The 14,273-nt window shown below is 51.1% G+C and overlaps 1 protein-coding gene, 1 non-coding gene and 1 pseudogene across 10 annotated transcripts in view; 2 read left to right on the plus strand and 1 right to left on the minus strand.

Annotated features, from left to right (window-relative positions):
• Window positions 1-360: 360 nt before the first annotated feature.
• Fam234a (family with sequence similarity 234, member A) overlaps window positions 361-14,273 on the minus strand; it is a 31,616-nt gene continuing 17,703 nt past the window's right edge. For 2 of the 9 annotated variants that reach the window (XM_030249413.1, XM_006523391.4), the window contains exons 2-13: window positions 13,581-13,692; window positions 7,950-8,249; window positions 6,304-6,420; window positions 5,793-5,987; window positions 4,963-5,099; window positions 4,228-4,360; window positions 3,858-3,987; window positions 2,854-2,994; window positions 2,321-2,396; window positions 2,015-2,152; window positions 1,473-1,575; window positions 368-1,386 (exon numbers count right to left, since the gene is read on the minus strand). In XM_030249413.1, coding sequence (XP_030105273.1) covers window positions 1,175-1,386; window positions 1,473-1,575; window positions 2,015-2,152; window positions 2,321-2,396; window positions 2,854-2,994; window positions 3,858-3,987; window positions 4,228-4,360; window positions 4,963-5,099; window positions 5,793-5,987; window positions 6,304-6,420; window positions 7,950-8,217 — 1,650 coding nt within the window. In that variant the 5' untranslated portion in view covers window positions 8,218-8,249; window positions 13,581-13,692 and the 3' untranslated portion in view covers window positions 368-1,174. Of the gene's footprint in view, window positions 1,387-1,472; window positions 1,576-1,996; window positions 2,153-2,320; window positions 2,397-2,853; window positions 2,995-3,857; window positions 3,988-4,227; window positions 4,361-4,962; window positions 5,100-5,792; window positions 5,988-6,303; window positions 6,421-7,949; window positions 8,250-13,580; window positions 13,709-14,273 lie in introns of all 9 variants that reach the window. The other 7 variants (XM_030249414.1, NM_001374603.1, NM_001206335.1 and 4 more) reach the window with 6 other exon arrangements.
• Gm23123 lies at window positions 11,171-11,314 on the plus strand. The gene has a single exon (XR_003952437.1). It is a non-coding gene; the product is annotated as a small nucleolar RNA SNORA48 (small nucleolar RNA).
• Window positions 11,388-12,405, plus strand: Gm3946 (predicted gene 3946; annotated as a pseudogene).

The following is a 14,273-nucleotide window of genomic DNA, read 5'->3' on the forward strand; positions in this document are numbered from 1 at the left end:
AATCTGAAGATAACCCTCTCCGTCTCCCTTCTGTCAGGGCCACGTGTATGCCAGGTTACCTTTACTCTGCAGGGCTGAGGGCCCAACCCCAGCCGTCGTGTTGACACCGCAGGCACACCTGTGCACACTCTGGGCTTCTGTACATGTGCAGTTATGAGAACAAGTCTAAGTTCTGCAAACTTCAAAGGGTTCTCAGTAGGACGGATACTCAGACCAAGCCCAGAAGCCCTCCAGGCTCTCTTGTGCTGTGGCAGCCAATGCTTACCTGACTTTCATTTCATTGCATTCCATAGTAGATCCCAGAGTATATGACTTAGAATAGCCCCCCTTTGTTGTGAGCAGAAAGACATCCAGACAGACTGCAGGCTCACGCTGGACTACGGGGGCTTTCCCCATCAGTGCAAATCGTTTATTGTGTTGGTTTCCATGGTGGCTGGGGTCATGGGACTGCTTTGGCTACAGAGCTATGGATGTGATCTGGGCAAAGCTGCTCTGTTGCCCTTGGGCTTCAGGAACAACAAACAAGGCACAAGGTGAGACCGCCATCAGATAAGCACCAGAGTAGGGAAAGAGACGTGCCCGCTGTGCCAGGGTGCAGGGACAGTGTACTGAGGCGAAGGACTGACTCAGCGTACAGTCTGGAAATCCCTCGCACCCGGAGGCTCTGGTCAGACTCAGGGTTGCTCGCTTTCCAGGAGACATGCTCCCTTCTGCTGTGGGGAAGCAGCTTCCAAGCCTCAGGTTCCAGCTACAGCCCTGAGTTTCGTGACCCCTGAGGGACAGTGCCGAAATGGGGAAAGCCAGGCTGGCCTGAGAGGGACTAGGGAGCAGCACAGCACACAGTGGTGGCTTTCCTGGGAGAGGGTAAGGAGGCAGGAAGTGATAAATGAGCCTCCTGTGGGCTGCCTTGCCCAAGCCAGCCCAGGGAGCCTTACTTGACCAGATCAGTGGGCCACGCAGTGAGACCTTTGAGGGAGGACATGGTATGGGCAGGAGGCTGGAAGGTGCCCCCCACTCTCAACATCCTGGGTAGAACTGGTAAGGCCATAGCTCCAGAGGGCCCGAATCATCAGGGCGAGCAGTGAGGTCAGCATGAAGGCCGAGAGCAGGCCAGCTTTCCAAGAGGCTTCCTTTTCACAGTTGGAATCTCTCCGTGTGCTCCAGCCGACAACACCTACATCTCACTCCGGTACCGTAGTCGGGAGAACCGGTCCCGGATAGCCTGGTCGCTGTCTGAGCTGCCTTCACCCAAGTGGATCACTCTACTGCCTGGGACAAGGTCTTGCACTTTGTGTTTGGTGACAGAGACCAGGCCAGGCACATCTGAGCTTGCTGGGCCCGTCAGGAGCACATAGGCAGCATGGCGGCTTGGCTCAAGCAGGACGGCTGTGGGGGAACAGTCGGTGCTGCTCAGGACCAGCCAGAGCTATGGGAGGGGAAGACCTGGACCCAGTGCCTGGACCCACGCTCACCATCAAAGGCCACGATGTTGGCAGACACGTTGGCTAGCTCCAGCAGGATGCCAGGCAGGGTCGGGTGGAACATATACAGACTGTGCTGCACATCCGGGGGATCCTGACGTGAGAGGAGCAAGGTGTCACACTCACCTGTCACTATCTAGGCCACAGCCGCACCTCAGCAGGCCTCTGAACCCCTGGAACTATTTTGGGCAGCTCTCGGGCTACTTTCAGAAGCTGCTATCCAAGTGACCTTATTCACAACTATGTCTACCAGTGTCCCCCATAAGGCTAACTCCCATTCCCTGCACCTGCCCTCCCTATTACAGGTCTGCTCCTATCTCCAAGATCCTTCTCCAACAGCCCCAAGGCCCTTCAGGATATTTCCCCCTTGGCCCCGCACCCCCACCCAACAGGTCTGCACTACACTCAGCAGACTTCTGGAAGTCCAGCCCTGGCATCTTCCAGGGGGATCTGGGTCTGGTCCCTCTGGCCTCGGATCCCAACATGGGGTATTTCCTGAGCGTGTGATCTCATACCATCTCATTAGTGCTCACAAGATCATGGAGGCCCCAGAAGAAGAAGGCTGAGCGGTGGTCTGCAGTCATCAGGCTTGTGGATGGTGGGCCCCCAGGCAGGCTTGGGAGGGGCTGGCTCCACAGGATAGACCCAGTACTGAGGTCCAGAAGTAGGATCTGGGGAGGGTGGGGACACTTGGCAGACAGCCACAACCTACATATTCATGTGTAGCCCAGCCATGCCAGCCACAGGGCTGCTCTTTGAACCACCTTGCCATCTGAGGGCAGAGTCTCAGGCTCAGTGCTGTGTGCTCGACTCTCAATTCACAGTGAAGCCCAGCCTACCTGTCTATCAATGCTGGTTCCATTCTCAATGACCACAGCCAAGGTGTCAGGTTTGTAGTGGCCAAGGATAGGTTTTCTGGAAGGATTAAGGAAGAAGACCTCATAGAAGGTCTTGGTAGAGGGACTTGAAATGAAGTTTTCATGGCTGCATGCTCCTGAATTGAAATGGAGCTACCTACACTGAGACCCAGAGTGAGGGACTGGGACCCAGGATGAGGGGCTCGGACCCATGATGAGGGGCTGGGACCCAGGATGAGGGGCTGGGACCCAGGATGAAGGGCTGGGACCCAGGATGAGGGGCTGGGACCCAGGATGAAGGGCTGGGACCCAGGATGAGGGGCTGGGACCCAGGATGAAGGGCTGGTACCCAGGATGAAGGGCTGGGACCCATGACCAGCAGTTTCAGCAGCCCCTCCAGGGATGAAGGACAGATCCCAGTCCAGGCAGGAGAACACTGGACTTCCAGCCCATTAACCATCATCCCAGCAGGCCTGGCTGAGGCCCTGAGCAGGCTCAGCAGTCACTGCACACACCTCAGAACCTGAACTTCACCAAGGGTCCACCTGGGCTCCAGATCCTGTCCATCCAGCAACACGCAGGCCTCAGAGGTCACAAGGAGCAAGTCCTGGCCAGCTTTCCCTGGGATATTCATCAGGTAGCGAACTGCTCCAAGTCTAAACAAGGAGGTGGGGTGGAGAGGCAGACATATGTGGTCTTTGGGATGGGCCCTTCAAGACAGGTCTGCTGGGGATGGCTTCCCTCAGGCCCTCAGAGTATATCCCCATGTTTCTCAGTTCCCTGGCTTGAAAGAATGAAATTCTGTTTGTGGAGCAGGGATGGTCCTCCCATCCGAGATTCTTCTTCACTGCTGGGGGATGAAAGCCAGCGACTCAACCATGCCGGGCGAGCACTCATCATGAGCCACCCCAGCCGTCTCAACTCTCTCTGCCTTTGTTTGCCAGTTTCTCATAGGACTGCAAGGCCCTAGCCCAGCGGGCCTGTGCCCCACACAAGGTTGTCCCTAACTAAGGCCTGTGTGTCAGACAAACCTGTGCAGTGAAAGTTTTGGTTTCTTTAAAAACCCAATTATGTGAATATTTTTTGTTTTAATCTCAGGTGTGGGATAAAGGCCGCTTCACAGCAGCCGACTAGGATTTGCGTCATATATGTGATCTCTGCCAGCTGCAGATAGTTTAATTCTGGGGACTCTGGAGAGGGTGTAAGTGGGAGAGCCTCCAGAGGGCCTGTGGTGGCTGCTGCTCCCCCTGTTGCTGCTGCTCCCTGCTGTTGTGTTTACTGAATTGCTGGTTTGTTGGCTCGAGGGAGATTCTGATGAGGAAGACTGGACTCGTCCCTAGGAACCCTACATCCCTAATCAGCAGGAAGTAGCCTATAGAGTTATACTCCCCCTTTGCCCTCTACCCTTCTTTCTCTCCTACCGAGTGTTGGGGGTTTGGAAGGGTTAGGGTAGATAAGGGTTGGAAGGGAAGTAGATATCAGAACCCAATAAAATAGCTAAACAAATATGCCAACCAACCTGTGCAGAAGCCTCCTGTGGACAGAGTGATTGAGCATGTTCTCCCAGTAGGGGTCTTCCTTAAAATGGCCATCTCGCCCAGTAATTCTCTCATAGAGACTCTTCACAGAGAAGCCACAGAGGGCACTTGCTATTCAAAACACAGAAGGACAGTCACCATGGGGACCAGGTGCATCCATCAGCCCTACTTCTGGAACCACATTGTGCCACACCTGATTTATCCCTTGGGCTTCCTGACTATTGATTAAGTGTCAGCGCATGAACAGGAATGGCCACAGATGACCAGTCACCAATTTCTTTGTATGCGTCTTTCTCTAGCCCCAAACCCAGTGCTCAGCCCAGCATCCCAAGAATGCAGCATCCAACATACCACAGGGCAGGAGAATATACTGAGCACCAGTTCTGGTCACATGAAGGAGGGCGACACCATCTCCATCCACACCAAGGCTGCCTCTGTGGCCAATCTGGTACCCAGTGCTACCTGAATAGAGAGCTCCACTGACCTGCACAGCAAAGGGCAGTAGGGGAGAGACAGAGCAAAATGCATGGGAGGGCAAGGGGAACTTTAGGAGTTTAGAGGAGCTGGGCAGTGGTGGCACACGCCTTTAATCCCAGCACTTGGGAGGAAGAGACAGGAGGATTTCTGAGTTTTAGGCTAGCCTGGTCTACAGAGTGAGTTCCAGGACAGCCAGGGCTATATACAGACAAACCCTGTCTCAAAAAACCAAAAAAACAAACAAACAAAAAAAGGAGTTTAGAGGAGAAGGCAGTCAATCCTCACTGGGTCTAGACTTTGAAGAGAGTGAACAACACAGAACAATGTGTGACTGTGCTGCACAGCCTGCCGAGGAGGCATGGCAGCTGTGGGATCAGAGCTCACACCAACCACACATGGCCATTATGCATCCTGCATGGGGAAGGCCAGCAAGCTGCCTGCAGAGAAGGAGCCTCCCAGTATGTTGCATGTGTGGACTTCAGAACAGAGCCCCGGGAGGAGCCACTGCTGGGTGGTCACACAAATTCTCTTTAGGGAGAAGTGGATGAGAAGTAGAGAAGGGGCTTAGAGGTTAAGTGGGCCTAGGGTACGTGAGAACATGTTGCTCACCTCCTGTCCCTCCTGGGCGAGGATCAGGAGGTCTGGAGTACCGTCACCATCACCATCAATGTCAGGCACCTGGAGCAGAGGGCTCAGGATGGAAACGTTCCCACTAAAGCTGCTGGGATGGCTCCACAGGGTTTCTCCTAGAACCAAACACACAGTGAGTGGCTCCAAATCCCATGACAAAGGAATGGCACACTCACACAGGAGCACTCATCCCTGGTAGCCTGAGGCTGCTTAGATACAGGAGTATGTACAAGCAGCCCAAGATCCTTGTTAAGGAAGAACAAGCACAGCCAGGCAGCCTCTTGAAAAGGCAGCTCATGCCTGGAATCCCAGCATTTGGGACGCTTGTTGCAAGTAGAAGGCCAGCCTGGGCTACATAGTGGGACCTTGCAAAAACCTAAAAAGGCAGCAAAGCAGGGAGATGGCTCAGTGGTTAAAGCACTCTCCAGGCAAGTGTGAAGACCAGAGTTCAGATCCCCAGCAACCCATATAAAAGCTGGGTGGGTATGCCTTTCTTCCTCTGGCTCAGAGACTTGTTCTAGGCGCAGAGGGGCATCTGTAGGCTCAGTCCTGCCCTCCACAGCCCAAACAGGTAGCCCTATTACCTCAAAGGAGGCAACACTAATTGTCTCTGCCAGCATCCATAACAAGACGCAAACTGTGGTTGCAAAGACACTGCTGCAACATGGCAGAGCATGAGGTGACGTCATTGACTTCCAAATGGTCACACCCTCACTTGGAGGGTTCCTACCAAGTCACCAACCCCTGGGTGAGAGCCAGGACTGAACCCTCCAATGAGAACCACCAAGAACCTTCCCCAGGTGACTGACCTGTAAAAAAGCTGACCGCAACGAAAGAACCAGCTCTTCCCACAACGATACAGGCAGAAGACACCTCGTCACTGTCCAGTGTCTGTGGCATGGCACACTTTACAAGGGCGACATCTTGGGCCACGGGTCTCTCCCAGAGCACGCTGCCATTGGCTCCTGACACCGCAACCACAAAGGCACAAGGAGTGGAAAAGCCTGGAAGGTAGAGGTGGCAGCCACTTGGTCAGTCTCAAACTATCGCATGCCACCTCCTGTCTTCCTTATTCTGTGTCTCAGGCACATGACAGCCCGTTTCCTCTATTATCCCCGTATCCCTGGTCCTCATGGGGCTCTGGTGGTGGCCCCAGGTAGAGTAAGGGAGCTAACAGTATTACCTCGTCTAATCTATGAAGAGGAAAATATGATGAAGTGGTTCCCTCAATCCCCATCATCCAAAGCTAACTGAGAAGGGGAGCCAGGACAAAGAGCCCTCTTCCCATGTGGCCACCGCAGTAGACAGAACAAGACTTGCCTTCATCAGCACAGGATCTGGTGAGATTGTTACTGCTGTTGGTATTTTTGTAAAGAAAAAGAACGTCCTGAACCTTGTCCTTGTTTATGTCTCCCAGAGCCAGGAAGTCGTACATGACTGGAAAAGAAAGCCCCAAGTTATGCTCCCTGGGCCATGCCCGTCACTGGGAAGGTCAAGCTGAATGCTCTGACTGGTGTGGTGCTCCCACTGTGCAACTTGCCACTGTGAGGACCCCTGCTGCCAATAAGAGCAGGGTCTCCCTTGCTTGTCCAAGCAGTTTCTTCAGAGGCAGGCAGATCTCTGAGTCTGAGGCCAGCCTGATCTGCACAGAAAGTTCCAGGTCAGCCAGGGGGACAAAGAAAGATCTTGTCTCAAATAATAAGTGAAAAAATAAATAACATGAAAGAAAACTGAACATCTGTTGAGAAGACGTTCCTCCAAGTCCGGCGGCATGGGATTCTGACAGCCATGCTCCATTAGTGAGGCCTGGTACTGCCTTGCATCCTAGGACTCAGATGAGCAGCTTTTAATAAAACCAAACATTGAGAAGGTGACGTTGGACATTTATCACACTCAAAACTTCAAAATGGCTGGGCAGTGATGGTGCACACTTTTAATCCCAGCACTTGGGAGGCAGAGGCAGGCGGATTTCTGAATTCGAGGCCAGCCTGGTCTACAGAGTGTGTTCCAGGACAGCCAGGGCTACACAGAGAAACCCTGTCTTGAAAAACAAACAAACAAACAAAAACCCAAAAAAGTCCCTTTATAACTATAGGAAACGAATACTTTGAAATATTAAATTTCAAATAAATGAATAAATTAGGTAATAAATTAATTTGTTTTGTTTTCTTGGTTTTTTTTTTGTTTGTTTGTTTGTTTTGTTTTTTGAGTCAGGGTTTCTCTGTGTAGCCCTGGCTGCCCTGGAACTCACTCTGTAGACCAGGCTGGCCTCGAACTCAGAAATCTGCCTGCCTATGCTTCCTAAGTGCTGGAATTAAAGGTGTGCACCACCACTGCCCGGCAATAAATTAGTTAAGAGAGCAGGAGTTGGGGACTAGGGCTGTAGCTCAGTTGGTAGAGTGATTTCCTACCATTCCGGGAGCCCTGGGTTCAGACTCCTGTGCCACATGAAGCCAAGTGTGGTTCACACACATTCCTATAATCCTGGCAGTTAGGGTGGGAGGCAGGAATTCAGGACTAGTCCAGATACACAAAGCTATCCTGAGGCTAAGGGAGAACTTGCCTCTAAATAAAAATTTAAAAAATAAAATAAAAAATTAGAACTGTTTCCACTGTTTTTCCTAAAGGCTAATTTCATGGGCAGGAAATAAAGTATAGTTTGCTTCAGCTTTCATGTCAGGAGCACTCAGCTGCCTGGCACAGTTTTCCAGAGCTGATGGCGCCTTCTCTAATCCCTCAGCCAGGTTGTGTTTCATTGAACTGTTTCCACTAAAGCCTGTGAGCCTGCCTTTGCTTACTTAGCTGATCACGAGAGTGCTTCCAAGCCCCCTAAAGGCTCCTAAAATCTCCAGGTTTGGAGGTAAACCCAGGGCCCCTTAGGGCTGACTGTCAAAGACCATGTCACGGTACTGGCAAGGGAAGGGTCTGGAACCCCGATGAGGAGTGCTGTCCCTCCGCAGGCTCACCTGCATTGTTGTAGTCAAGCTTCCACGTGCCCTGTGAGGAGGGACGGTCTGGACATGGGATGATGAAAGACAGGACAAACACCACGAAGAGGCAGGTGAACAGGGAAAGGAAAAATGCCACTGTGCGGCACCGGGACAAGCGGGAAGGCACAGGCTTGCTCTTCAAGTTATCTTCGTTTCTTGGTAGGTTTCCTGGGTTTTCCTGTGATTTCTTGTCCTCATTCTTCAAGGGGTGTATTTCAGCTTCTAAGTCCTTGTTGTCCATCATCCTGAGCACATTCCAGAGCTTAACTGTGGCCACTGTTTAAGAAATGAAATGGGTAAGGCTGGCAGCGAGCTGCTTTGAGTCAAGGCAAATTAGTTGTATCCGCCCCACCCCACTGCCCTTTGCTAACAGGAAACACATTATTAGTATTATTGTACATGTCTGAATGCATCCCCACCACAGCATGGAGCTCTGAGGACAACTCGATGGAGACAGGTCTTCTCTTCTACCTTCTGTGGATTCAGGGGATCTAAGTTCCCAGGCCATCTCAGCACTCCTGTCCTGTCCTGTTTTTTTGTTTTGAGATGATGTCTCTGTCTTAATAAGGGTTACCATTGCTGTGATGAAACACCATGGCCAAAAGCAAGATGGGGAGGCAGGGCTTACTTAGTTAGCTTCCACTTCCACATCGTGGTCCGGCACTGAAGGGAGTCAGGAGCTGATGATGCTGAGGCCACGGAGGATGCTGCTCACGGGCTTCCTCCTCATGGCTTGCTCAGCCTCTTTTTTTTTTCTTCCTTCCTTTTCTTGTTTTTGGTTTGTTGTTTTGTTTGTTTGTTTTGAGACAAGCTTTCTCTGTGTAGCCCTGGCTGTTCTGGAACTCACTGTGTAGACCAGGCTGGTCTCGAACTCAGAAATCCGCCTGCCTCTGCCTCCAGAGTGCTGGGATTAAAGGCGTGCGCCACCACTGCTCGGCACACTCACTTATCATCCCAATAGAATCAGTTTGGTCTACAGAGTTTCAGGACTGCCAAGGCTGCAGAGAAACGTTGTCTCAAGACGAAATTAAACAAGCAAGCAAACAAAGGAAACAGGGAAGCAGCAGGGCAAAGTCCCGATCTGAACACAATGAAACCAAACTAACAGTGTCACTAACTCAAGCCCAGCGTCTGGGGCTCTTTCACCATCTTCTGGGCTCCTCCAAGGGGCTTGGGTCACGTCTCCAGCTCAGTCCTCTGCAGCACACACAGTTTGTCTTCTAAGCTCAGACAGGCTCCACTCCACCTGGCTTCTCCACAATGCTGGGGTCTTCTGTGGCAACTGGGCTGCACTTTCACTAACAACCTCTCTGCATGATCCCTTCAATCCTGGACCTTCAACTGCTGCTGAGGCTGCACCTTTCATCAGCTGCCTCTCACAGCGCCAAGCCTCAGTTGCTCTCCATGACCTCTTCATGCCTTCAAAACCGGTTTTACCTAATGACTCTTACACTGCTCAGCTCAGTAGTGCCAGCATAAGGTACAACCTTCCTTGACTGCCTCTGGAACACAGCTTCTGATTGCTGGCCCTGATGTAACACTTTCCAGAAGACTTTACCTCAATGAGGCTGGTCTCTTCTTAATCCCCTCCAACTGCTCAGCTCCAGCTGATCAGCATCAATTTTCCCCGTAATCAAAGGTTCTACTTTAGTGGTTTTGGTCTCTTGTTAGTCACAGCTGATCCTTCAGCTCCGGCTGACCAGACACCACAGCTTCCTCACACAAAAAGGTCTGCTAGTGTCCTCCTTAGCCAGGACCCACTTGCTCCTAAATCAGGCATGCAGATGGGAAAGGGGGTGCGTGCCAGTCTGATGAAGCCAACACCCTCACAAATGGACTACCAAGAGATCTGTGAGAAAGCAGACTGCTCTGATGGAAACATTCTCTTTAGGAGGGATGGGAAGGCAAAGTGGAAACTTGCAAGGTTCTGGAAGGACCCTTCCAAGCTTTACAGAAGGAGTAAATAGCTCCTGGGGAAGGAGACTGTGACCAGCCAAGTGCTCAGGAAAATCTCAGACCTGCTGCTGCCTACAAGCTGTGCAGAGAGAGCTCTCCGGAGCCAGGGATTTTATGTATCACTGCCTGATTTAGGGGCAGCTTTCAGCTGCTTTTCAGTCTTCTCTGCTCCTGTGACCTCTCACCCATTTTCTTGCTTGTAACCAAGAAAAACCTACTCACCCCCTTCTGGGGTAGATAGATGTTTCCCCAGAAAAAGTCTGTCCCATAGTGTAGGGGTGGTTCTGATGCTAAGGTCCTGTTCACCAATTAGCTCTTGATCTGTTAGTAAAGAAGCCATGGAGCCGGGTGTGGTGGCGCACGCCTTTAATCCCAGCACTCAGGAGGCAGAGGCAGGCAGATTTCTGAGTTCGAGGCCAGCCTGGTCTACAAAGTGAGTTCCAGGACAGCCAGGGCTACACAGAGAAACCCTGTCTCGAAAAACCAAAAAAAAAAAAAAAAAGAAAGAAAGAAGAAGAAGCCATGGGCCAATTGCTGGGCAGAGGGAATAAGCGGGGACGTCTGGGCCCTGGGCGCAAGCAAAAAGATGCAAGGAAGGAGAGGCAGAGTTGACCAGCCATGTGAGATCTCAAAACAGAGTGGCCACACAGGCTGCTCCTACAGGCGAGCAGTCCGGGGTGTTTAGCAGGGACTAGATGTAACTGAGCAACTACAGTTTGGGGCAGGTGGGAGGTGTGGAGCTAAGAGTATTGATTAGGGTACACTGGCTCGGGAGTTTAATAATGCCCAGCTACTGTGCCAAGAAGGCAGGTTGAAAATAAACAATGTGTGTGTCTGTGTCTTTTATCCATGGATTTAAGGGAAGCTGGGTGGGGGCTGGTGGTGTGGCCATTCCCAGTTCAGGTGGGGTAGCAGAAGCTGCACACCACATCTGAAGATCTAGACTCCAACTTTAATGAAACTTTTCCCATGAGATAAGGTCTCACTATTTAGTCTTGGCTGGATGGAAACTCACTATGGAAGACTAGGTTTACCTTGAACTCAGAGATCCACCTGCCTGTGCCTCCTCAGTGCCAATTTAAAATAATATTAAAATAATATTAATTACTTTAATACTGGGCTGGACAGTGGTGGCACACATCTTTGATACCAGCATTCAGGAGGCAGAGGAAGGCTGATCTCTGAGAGTTCCAGAACAGCCAGGGCTACTAAGAGAAACCTTGTCTTGAAAAACAAACAAACACCCCTGGCAATGGGCAAAGAGACACCTTATGTGTGGTGTTGTTCTTATATCAGCCAGGGGCAGAGCAGATGGCAGGCCTTTGTTCATCCTAGCTTGATGCCTAGCTTGGTGGCCAAAGCTGTTTCATGCCTAGGGCACATAAAATCCTGACGCACGCCTGTTGCTACTATTCAAGCCTAGTGACTGCTGTGAAGCAAGCATCTGGGCACCGATACACAAAAGGTGGTTGTGGCATTAGGAGACAGCATGGGTGCCTCTCGTCATGCCTGTATTGGGGGTACCAATGTGCGGGCTGAGGTGCAGAAGCTGCAAATGGAAGCTCCCCATATCATCATGGGCAGCCCTGACCGGGAGCTTGATATACTTAACCAGAGATACTGTCTCCCAAATACATCAAGACGTTCGTACTAGACGAAGCAGTTGAAATGTTAAGCCGTAGGGACAAGGATCAGATCTATGATATATTCCAAAAGCTCTACAGCAACACACAGGTAGTTTTGTTACCGTCTGCTACAATGGCTTCTGATGTCCTTGAGGTGACCAAGAAGTTCATGAGAGACCCTATTCGGATTCTTGTCAAGAAAGAAGAGTTGACCCTGGAGGGTATCCGCCAGTTCTACATCAATATGGCACATAGTGTGACTTGTATGGAACACTGCCCATCACCCAGGCAGTCATCTCTATCAACACAGAAGGAAGGTGGACTGGCTCACTGAGAAGATGCATGCCCGGTATCTCACGGTTTCCTCCATGCATGGAGATAGGGACCAAAAGGAATGTGATCATGAGGGAGTTCCTGTCTGGCTCTAGCAGAGTATTAATTACCACTGACCTGTTGGCCAGAGGCATTGATGTGCAGCAGGTCTCCTTAGCCATCAATTACAGCCTTCCCACCAACTACATCCACAGAATTGGTTGAGGTAGCTGATTTGGCCGTAAGGGTGTGGCTATTAACAAGGTGACTGAAGACAAGAGGACTCTTCGAGACATTGAGACCGTCTACAACACCTGCATTGAAGAGATGCCCCTCAACGTTGCAGACCTCGTTTGAGGGGCTGTCCTCCTACCTAGCCCTAGACCAGGGTTCAATCCTGGGGGCGGGGGGCGTAGGCCAGAGGAACAGCTGGAGGGGGGGCGGGGAAGGGAGCCAAGGGATGGATATCTTATTTTTGTTTTGTTTCAGGTTTTTTTTTCTCTCTCTCTCTTTGAATAAATGTCACTTTTTGAGGCAAAATAAACAATAAACAAACAAACAAAAAGAAAAACAAACAAATACACAAACGAATCTAGAGTGAAAACAGGTTCTGGGGACACAGAACCTTGCTCCTAAGTATGTGACCTGAGACAATGATCTGATTTGACTGTACCTCAATTTCCTCACTGGTAAAAGAGGCACATCTACTTTAGAAGACAATAAAAATGTTTATTTGTTCTGAGACAGGGTCTTATGTAGTCCAGGCTGGCCTCACCTTATCCTGATGCATTCTAGTGCTAGGATAATAGAGTTACATAAGGTGGAGAGCTGAAGTGTGGGTGCTTGGAATTGAACCTTGGTCTTTGGAAGAACAGCAACTACTTAACAGCCGAGCAACTTCTCCACCCCATGGTTTTGTTTTGTTTTGAGATCGGGTCTTACTCTGCAACTCAGGCTGGCCTCAAGCTCACGCTCCCCACTGTTCAGGGGCGACAATCATGTGGTATGGAATACTTTCCATCGCAAACAAAACTGTGTGCATGCTCCTGAGTACTGAGTGCTCTCTTCTTGAAGGTCAGAGGAGGCATTCCTATCAAAGGCAATGAGCTGGACACAAGGAAAATCAAACACTGAGTCACGCCTGGCACCTCATTAAGTTGGGGCACTTGAGACGGGCGGGGCGGGGCAGCGGGCTGCATGGAAAGATTACCAGGGGAAAAGTCAGCAGCTGCACCTGGCACGGGTCAACAGCAGGGCCCACAGGGAAGCAGAGGACCTGGAGAAAAGCAGAGCTTCGGCCAGCAGCACCACGGACTCAGGGAAGGAACACGTGACACAAAAGCTAAGAGCACCAAAAGAGAAGCTGCATGTTGACACTTGGATTCTGTCTTTAACGCTCTAGAAGCTTTACACTCTAGGCTGGAACCACCAGCCCCAGCTTGGCTGCCATCATCACCTGTCAGAAGCCAGAGCATCTTTGGTGCTGCGTAGACAAGCTTCATACACCAAGCCAAACATGGCGGTTCATACCTGCAATACTGGCATTTGGGAGGCTGAAGCAGGGGGACTGTCCTTGTAGAAGGTCAGACTAGCTACAGAACCAGACCCGGTCTCAAATACAACAAAGATCCTCACACACTGGCTGTCAGCCAGGGTGCTAGGAGTTTGGAAACACAGCCCATCTGTCCTCAAGGTCCACATTTCCCAGACCTACCTGGTCGGTGGAGTACCTGAGGGGGTGTTCAACAGATGATCCTGGCCAACTGCTGGGGCATCTATCTGCTCATTGGTCTTGGGGGGCTTTGTCTTCATAAGCCCAGGCAGACCTAAGGGTTGTAAAGCCTTCCGTAAACGCATTTCAGGTCAGATGACTGCAGCAGGTCCTGCTACAGCAATCCACACTACAGCCACCTGATGCAATGCCCCATATTATCTAATAGCCCCCAGGGTGAGGTCTGAGTCAGGACCATGAATAATGTTCTCTCAGGGTCTCCCAAGAGCAGCCAGGTGGAGAAGGCTGTGCAGAGCCTGCCCTTGTTTGTCCATCCCCATTAGGCACCACTAACTTAGCCACTATGGTTCACTGCAATCAGAGAATGGATATATCTCTCCACACTTCACAGTGGAGACTCACGTCCTTACCGCCAACCAGGAGAGGCCCACAGAGGAAGAGGAGGAGGCCTTCCTTGAATCAGCTCATCCAGCTTGTGTCTGAGTCCTGCTTTTTGGCAATTCTCAGGAAACTTGTTGCTCCAAGTACAGACCTCAAGACACTAAACTTTACTGTTGGTGAATGTGTGTATATGTGTGTGTGCAAGCACACACACATGGTTCTGGGGACTGAGCCCCAAGACCTTGCGTACGCTAGCCATAGCAAGCAAACTCTGAGCTGTACCACGACCCCTCT

This window comes from Mus musculus, chromosome 17, assembly GCF_000001635.26.
Source record: "Mus musculus strain C57BL/6J chromosome 17, GRCm38.p6 C57BL/6J".
In the NCBI taxonomy this organism is placed as follows: domain Eukaryota; kingdom Metazoa; phylum Chordata; class Mammalia; order Rodentia; family Muridae; genus Mus; species Mus musculus.